The sequence below is a fragment of the Paramormyrops kingsleyae genome, chromosome 18 (genome assembly GCF_048594095.1).
Source record: "Paramormyrops kingsleyae isolate MSU_618 chromosome 18, PKINGS_0.4, whole genome shotgun sequence".
NCBI classification, from domain to species: Eukaryota; Metazoa; Chordata; class Actinopteri; order Osteoglossiformes; family Mormyridae; genus Paramormyrops; species Paramormyrops kingsleyae.
This window is the reverse complement of record NC_132814.1, coordinates 26,056,711-26,065,242: the sequence shown is the minus strand read 5'-3', so window position 1 is coordinate 26,065,242 and position 8,532 is coordinate 26,056,711. Positions and strand designations below refer to the sequence as shown.

General features: G+C 39.9%; 1 protein-coding gene across 2 annotated transcripts; it reads right to left on the bottom strand.

Moving 5' to 3' along the window:
• Window positions 1-2,115: 2,115 nt before the first annotated feature.
• Window positions 2,116-6,581, bottom strand: LOC111835540 (RING finger protein 223-like). Of its 2 annotated transcripts, none has more exons than XM_023795984.1 (2): window positions 6,316-6,581; window positions 2,116-4,143 (listed from the first exon to the last, which is right to left on the bottom strand). In XM_023795984.1, exon 2 carries the CDS (start codon window positions 4,101-4,103, stop codon window positions 3,423-3,425), a length of 681 nt encoding a protein of 226 aa, XP_023651752.1. In that variant the 5' UTR covers window positions 4,104-4,143; window positions 6,316-6,581; the 3' UTR covers window positions 2,116-3,422. The 2 variants fall into 2 exon arrangements, with proteins under 2 accessions (XP_023651752.1, XP_023651751.1); XM_023795983.1 differs by having other exon boundaries at window positions 6,320-6,581.
• Between the last annotated feature and the right edge of the window lie 1,951 nt (window positions 6,582-8,532).

Sequence of the window (8,532 nt, the reverse complement as noted above, 5' to 3'; positions counted from 1 at the left end):
TAATTGAATTAGTATGACAGCTTTTGTACTGGGTGACCTATTGTTTTACACACACACATTTCCTCTGTGGTCTATCCACCCACCCATCTTCTAAAAGTAATTTATGTTATTGAGTATTTTGGTACAACTAAAATCTTCTGATCTGAAACCCACTTTGTTACCATAGATCAATACTTTTCTAATATGATCAGGTCATTTATTGCCAGAATGTTATTAACCTCAATTGTCTTTTCTAGCTATATAAGATATGTTTTGATTGTTCAAACTGAAATATCTTAGAAGAACTTATCTAAGAATTTATCTAAGATTTAAGACTTCATTAAACATTAAAGAACATTTTATTTATATAAGTTATAGTTCCATGTTGGTCTGGCTGTTTTCATCCCACTGATACAGTCTTACACGTAGAATTGCCTTATTGCAGTATGTAGAAGTGTATACATGTATTTATATTAGGACTATTATGGATAGTGTTGAATATAATCCTACTGTACATGTTTCCATATTTTCTTGCTTGTATCTCTAGTATTTAGTACTACTTTTCAGTGCGCTCTGATAATGATATTAAATGTTCATACTGTTTCATCTCTATTTGCAATATATGTCCCTATAAATCTCCTCATAATTCATATTCATCAACAATATCTGTTATCAACAGCAGTTTTTTTCGAATTTGCAGGCATATGATACATTCCGTATCAAATTATTTTATTTTTTGTTGTTGACAATAACTCTGGGGAGGAGGAAGGATGAGGTTACTCACATGAAAATCCAAAACTCGGGAGACTATGACCTGTACGGCGGACAGAAATTTGCTTCCCTGACAGAGCTGGTTCAGTTCTACAATGAGCAGCACAAACCCCTCAGGGAGATGAACGGGGACACAACTGAGCTGAAGTATCCTCTCCATTGCAAGGATCCCACATCTGAAAGGTATGGTCCTTGGGTAGAGCGCCTCTGTTATAATTATGTTGGGAAATGCTGCCATCTGCAGGATACTTTTGGGAATGCAGAAGAAGCTTCTTCACCACCTAAAAAATAATCAAAAGCATGCCATGCAGCAAAGGATTTTGGAAGAGCTGTACCCTGTTATAGAAAATATATATTTACTGCTGCATTGCATTCATATACAGTGGTACCTCAGAACTCGAATTTAATCCTTTCAGAACTCCAGATCGAATCCTAAAAAGTTCGAGTTGTGATCGAATTTTCCCCATAAGAAATAATGGAAAACCAATTAATTGGTTCCCGGCCCCAAAAAATTACACCTAAATATGCTTTTTTTAGCATTTCAACACAAAATGAACCGGATAAAACAAGAGCATGTACTGTATTAAACACATCTAAGCACATTTATCAAAACAGTAATTTTATTAAAAAGTAAGAAAATAAATGTATCCAAACAATGTGTCCTGCCCCGATCGTCCGCTCCTTCCGTGTGCCACACCCCCTCGTTAACCTCGTGTGGAATCCCCATGTGATCAGCTGTTTCTGGTTGTTGTCGTCAGTCGGTTGTTGTATTTCGTCTGCGTTTCAGTTTGTTTCCCCAGTCCGGTCATTGTATTGTCCGTCTGCGTTTTGTCTGCCTTACCTGTAATTAAATCCTGTATTCCCTGATACCCTGACGTCTGCGCCTTTGTCTCCATTCCGTCCCCGCTCGGCACGACAATATTATTATAATTAAATGTATTAATGGTTTATTATTAATATTAAAATAATGAATAAGAAATCTTTATTTTTAAATGTATTTTATTATATAATAATAATTACCGTTACTGTCTATCATTGTCTAAATGTGTTTTTACTGTCTAAATATATGTGTTCAGTTAGTGTAAACATGCACGAGGCGTTACCCTTTCTTTCCGCTGTGAGACGTGCCGCGTGACTCATTTCCCTGGGCGTACAAGTTATCTTAGGTCGGCGTTCACGGTTTGACTTCTGAAATTCAGATGGAGCTGTAGGTAATTTTTTTTCTAACTGGTTGGTTCGAATTTTAAGAAATTCGAGTTCTAATGAGTTCGAGAACTGAGGTACCACTTATATATATATATATATTTTATTTTTTTTTTAATGGCCCATTTATTATACTGTATATTTATTACAGTAAATGGTTTCCTATGAACTGTGCATCCTTTCATCCATCTTAAAACTGCTAATCTAGGACAGGATTACGGTGAACCTATCCCAGGAAACACAGGGCACTTTGGAAGGGATCTGAGCACATTACCCACCAAACATACTAATGCATAATCAGGGGAATGTAAATGCTAATATGATTTTATTTATTCACAATACCCCTAAGAATAGGGCCAAAATATAATGTACAATACTCGCACAATCAGTCATGATATGTTAATAAGGTCTCGTACAGAAAGAAAAGTCCTGTCCTGAATAAAAAAAAAAACCTCTATTTTTAGTCTTACAAATATGTAAAATATTGTAAAACAACATTTGAATTTGTAATGTGTAAAATGTATAGTGTTTTTGAAATATATTCTTTAATATTAGGAGTTTATTCATGTGTATCGACTACTGATGGACAAAATGACACTTCATGAACCATTTGCTGTGTTTATTGACACCACTAGATGGCGCTCTCTTTGTTCAAAAACAGCTACAGAGCTCCAAAGCAAACCAGGAGCACCATCTAGCAGGGGCAAAAAATAAAACAAACGGTTCACGAAGCGTCATTTACCCATCACTACTGTAGACCCAATGAGTGACTAGCATTATTTTTACTATGTGGTTATAAAATGAGGCGTTCCGGACCTTTCTGGAAACATATCAAAGGCCTTAACTAAATGCTGATGTACTCAGATACCTTTTTAGGAGTGTGTTTTTCTTTATAACGTTGTACGTCCTCAACACAGATCACATTATAAGTTATTGTTTGGCTTTCTTCTCACATCAGCTTCTATTAGGAGGCGAGGAACTGATCATAAAAAAACAAGCATAATACCCACTGCTTCAAAAGATGTGTAAACAAGTACATTACAGGCATAGGACTTGGACGGCTCACCTATGCTGTTTATGCTGAAAACAACCATTCCAATGTAATTTTATGGTGAAACTGTAGATTAAATTCTAAAGATGGGTTGTATGTGTTTTGTGAGAGTGGCAAATTTGCTTCTTCGAATACACAATGCAGAAATTAACATTTTGCAAGCAGTGTCATGTTCTTTCTGATTAGAGCAGCAACCTTAATGTCTATGTTCATACGCTCATCAGAACCCTCTTATATCAGCATCAGTCTTGGACACAGTCACATGATAGCATCCTCACTTCCACTCCCCAAAGCATTTCTTTACAGGTCCAAGGATTTTTGACAATGGTGCCTGAGGTACAGTATCTGTGCCTGTCCTACCGTTTATGTGTGTTAAACTGTCTGCATCACTTTAATAGATATGAAGCACAGGCATGCTTTACTCGCTTGGTTGGTGGAAAAGGGGTGGAGGCGTGAAAGTGGAGATGGAGATGGCGGGAGTTTGGGTAACATCTCTGTCAGGTTGTAGGCAAGTATAGGAGGATACGCTAAAAGCGCAGCGCAACTGCCAGAACAATATGCAGACCAGCGCCGCCATCAATAATGTCAACAGCGCCAAACGTTTCCAGCCCTTCAGTCTGATCAGTTCCCCGAGGCTTCTTCTGTGAACCCGTGAAGGTCGGGGTGGACTTCGCTGTGCGCTGGCACTGATATCAACACAAATCCAGATAGAATGCCTACCAGCACTACCCATAGGGCACTGATAGCATAGTTGCTGACCCTCCAGCCAGACATGCTCGGGCCACCTCTGGTGGGTTGGCAGTCTGGCCAGCAGGTCGGGGCATGTGGGCAGAGCTGGGGGACCAGCATCAGGAACAGAGGTGGGATGACGGCATAGCGGGCAGGTGATGTCATCCTTCTTTAGGTGTAATGATACTGCCCGGAGACGTGACAGGCACTCCAGGCAGAAGACATGAGCGCAGTCCAGCTGCTTGGGTGTCTTGAAGACATTGTCATAAGTGCTGTAGCAGATGGAGCACTCAGGACGGGCTCCACAGTGCTCCAGATCCTCCTCGGTGGGTGGGGCCTGTGTGCTCCACACCTGTAGGGACTGATCCATTCTTCTATGCTCCACCCTGTCCAGCTCTTCACAGACAAAACTGGACACAAAGAACTGGTTTTAGCCTTATATTCCACACACACTAAATATTAAATAGAACTTAAGACTTGTAAATGCTGTAGCACAATATTGTTCCATTTTTAGTACATTGCAAGTACATTATAAGTTTTGCTTTACATAAATTGTGCCCTCAAACAATTTGAATGTATTTGGTCCAGTTCTAACCCTATTTTGGTGGTGTGTGGTTCTGTGGGTTAGAATGGAGTACACCCGTGATCGGAACGTAGCCAGGCCAAATCTTGTGGCCTGCAGAGCGATCGCACCATTGGGCCCTTAAGTAAGGCTGTTAACCCCAATTGCTCCAGGGCTGCCACATGTAGACTGACATTGCACAATAATCCCCAAACTCTCGGCGAATAGGTGTCTGTGTCTCATGGAGAGCGAGCTGGCATAAGAGAAACCCCCCATGCCCATAAATAAAGTATCACTGTTCCATTATACAATTCTTAAGTACAGCAAGCTTACTACCTCAGCAACACACCTGTGTGATGAGAGGAGCTGGTGAGGAAAGCTGAACAGACAATAGTGGCTTTGATTAATACCAGGAGACTGTGTCCTTCAGAGTCACTCAAGGAGACCACACCTGTCACAGGTTGACCTTTTGTGACAGCCTTTCTCCCGCTTCTGTTGTCACTGCCAGACCTTGTGGCAGCACTAGTAGTGATAGCTAGTTATACTGACTGTAGTAATAACTTTACTAAATATTATTAACTAAGTTTCATATCCATACGACATTCTGTCCTCTCTGCTGTTCCAGTCTTGTTTTATGTATGGTTTATATAGCACACAAGAAATAAAGATATGAAATAGGACTGTGGATACATTAAAAGATTAAAATGAATAAGTTATAATAAAATATACAGATGAATGTGCAAAAGCACAATGATAAAGCAGTCTGCCATGGACAGGGTCTGCAATGTCAGTCAGGCTGCCGGAGATTTCCATTCCAACATAAATGGGAATGTAACTGAGCAGAGGGATTTTTGGTTCAGCCAGCATGAGCTGTTCAGTGATCTTACTGTCTTTTGTTTCAGCCTAAGTGTTCAGATTTAGGGGTCATTGCAAGCACTTCTGATTAATGGTCACTGAATAGTCACTGAAAAGCCCAGTGACTATGACAATCACAACCAATGACAGACTTAAACAAACAAACAAACAAATAGATTTTTGTATAGCGCGTTTTCACAACATTACATCGTCTCAAAGCGCTTTACAGCATTCCTGCCCAAAGCCCCCAGTGAGTAAGCCAGAGGCGACAGTGGCAAGGAAAAACTCCCGAGAAGGAAGAAACCTTGGGAGGGACCAGACTCAAAGGGGGAGCCCATCCTCCAGGGGCCGGCAGGGAAAGTCAAATCGGGGAGATGGCTAAGTGGCAAGTCACACAGTCTAAGTCATAAAATATGAGTCAGAACCGGGGAGCAGGGAGGTTAAACAACAATGCAGAGAGACACCAAACAACAGTAAGTTACAGTGAAATTCATATACAGGGATAGGTAAACGTCAAATTTGATGGTAGGTCGGAAAAATAATAATTATACTGTAATAAAAGTAACTACATACGATACTGTACTGTAACTCGAGCTGATGAAGCTGCACAGTGTTTTCACGAGTGTCACAAAGTAGTGCGTGTGTTCAAGACGAGCCACTGTATTTAACCCACATTTTTTATATAATAGACTATATAACAGTCCATTTGTAAGTACAAGTTGCCCGTTAAGTTGGACATTCTTAACTCAGGGACAGCCAGTACGTACACTGTTCAGCCATTGAATGGCCTGGCCTGCACTGTGAAATAATCTATAGCAACACTATGGACCATCTCTTACTTATAAGTGCACATACAGAAGATGGTAATGCTGTGAATGCAGGTGAATATCTGTATAGGCAGATTTCTTATTCTCTTAATATGACTGTTTTACAATTTGCAGTCTTTAATGTCTGAGTTCCTAAATGTGATAATATAAACTTTTAAATTCTTGAATGTACCAATTATATACCATTCAGTCACCAAGCACAAATTGTATGCCTCTGAGTTTCTGAATATCTTACTTATAGATCTACATCTGTAAGCACATTTTTTTTCTGTAAGTACGTTTGTACTTCATAGCCCTTGGAGTCATTGTCACAGAAGAGCAATAGAAGATGGACTTACCTACCTGTTCACTGTATAGCATTGGATGTCAAATTCACAAATTTTTATTTCCACGTATGAAGTAGTTCCAGCTGATATAATCCTTCAATTTAAGGCTGATCTTGGGGCCCTTCTGATGATTTGCAAATGAAGTCGTCGTGTTCCAATGCCTTGAGTAATCTTCCAGGTAATACAGGTAAAGGTGTGTTTAAAAACGGCAGAATAAGCAAAGGTCCCCTTTCTATTCAGTCTTTGTTCACAATCCCAGTCTCACTTGACTTATCCTGTCTGCTGGCCTGTCAGCACTGTGTCTGTAATTGAATAATAACACATCCAAAGGGGAGGGACATAGTGAAGGAGAATGAAAGAACGAGGGAAATCCTTGTTCTCCCTTATACACACAGGAATACGTGCTCACTTTCAGACCTGGATAGCTGTTCCTATTATTACCTCAGGATTCAAGAGAGAATTCTATTTTTGGATATGAAGAAATATAGTTGAACAAGGTGACATTCCTGGTACACAGTGCAGTGGGCATTTTCACGTAACCAAGCATCAGTTAAGAATGAACAAAACACTCCACAAAAATGATAATAATACCACATTCAGGTAAACTGCGTGCTTGTTTGTGACTTTGGTCTTAGGATTGTAAGGACTTCAGTTTAAAAAATCCAAGCCAAATAGTTATTTTTAACACTGCTGGAAATGTATATTGTAGTTCTGGCTATATTTCATACGTTTCTTCACAAAAAAAGCAATTTGGAAACATCAACTCACCTGAGCAGTTTGTCCATGTGGAAAACTATAGAGGTACGAGACAGATACAGGAGAATGTAGCTAAATCTCCAAGATTAAACTAGCAATCTAGACAACTGCTGACAACTGCTATAGTTGCCTGAAATACAGTTTTGACTTATCTTATGGTTTGGACCTATTGTGAGGAATGACTTTGACCAGGTGATTTACTTAGCAATTAGTGGGTTTACGTATACTGTCAGAAAAACGTCTTGTTCCCCAAGGTAGAAACAACATTAATGTACCCCAAATTTTGGTACAAAAATGTCCATCAGAGTCTGTTTCTGTACCTTAAAAGGTACATTTCACTACAGCTAGGGTACAAATGGCAGACTACTGTGACAAGTAACTGTACCTTCAAAGGTACAAGTTGGTACTTTTTTCCGACAGTATAGTTATTAACTAGTTTTGCATTTCTGATTTCAGTGCGTAGCTGTCAAAATTGTTCACGATTCCCACTTCTTGGGCATTCTTTGTTAGAGGACACAAAATAATGGAGAGAAATACCAGATGTGAGAGTTTTTACACGGTGTGGTTAAATGCCGTCCTTGGAAATGTGACCTTATTTGTATGTGGGTCTATGTTGTAGGACAGGATTCAGACCTTCATTGTTTAACATCCCACAATTGCTTACGTGGGCAGAAAGTCGCCCTGTTAAATGGTGAACTTGTTTACATCCCTCATAGCCGAGATGCATCATAAGCTTTATCCTGTTTGTGTTCTACAGCACAGTTTCACGTGCCAGAATAAAAGGTTGTTTACTGCTTGAATGCAATAGAAATGTTATTACAGGTTTTACGTTCTGTCTGCATTCCCCAGTTTATGATGTGCATGTGCATGCTGATATCGAGAGAAACAAGCTTATTATCTTGTGTCAGCTTTCCAACAGGCCAATGCTGCTTTTAGTACCTGTCATTCAAAGGTGCAGTTATTCAATAACCAAACACCCTTCTAAAAGACTAACTGGAAAAATATTAACTGGAATCAAGGAAATAGAACAGTAAGTGGCAGAATGGGCATTTTTGAAGGAAGGAATGGGTCATTGACTTCTCTCTGCTGGTCTTCATGGGGTCCATCTCTTTGGTAGCTTCATTGCAGTATAATATTCAGTTATTCATTTTCCATACCTGCTTGTCACATGCAGGGTCATGGGAGTCTAATCCTTATTCTGGAAGCTATGGGCATAAGGCAGAGAACAACCTAGGATGGGACACCAGCCTATTATAGGGCACACACACACACACACACACACACACACACACACACACACACACACACACACACACACTATTCATACCTACAGGTAATTTTGCAACTCCAGTTCACCTCAGCATGTCTTTGGACTGTGGGGGGGAACCGAAGGACACCCCATGACAGCATGGGGAGAACATGCAAACTCCATGGTCTCCAGATGTGTGACGCAAATGTGCAGAACAAGGTACC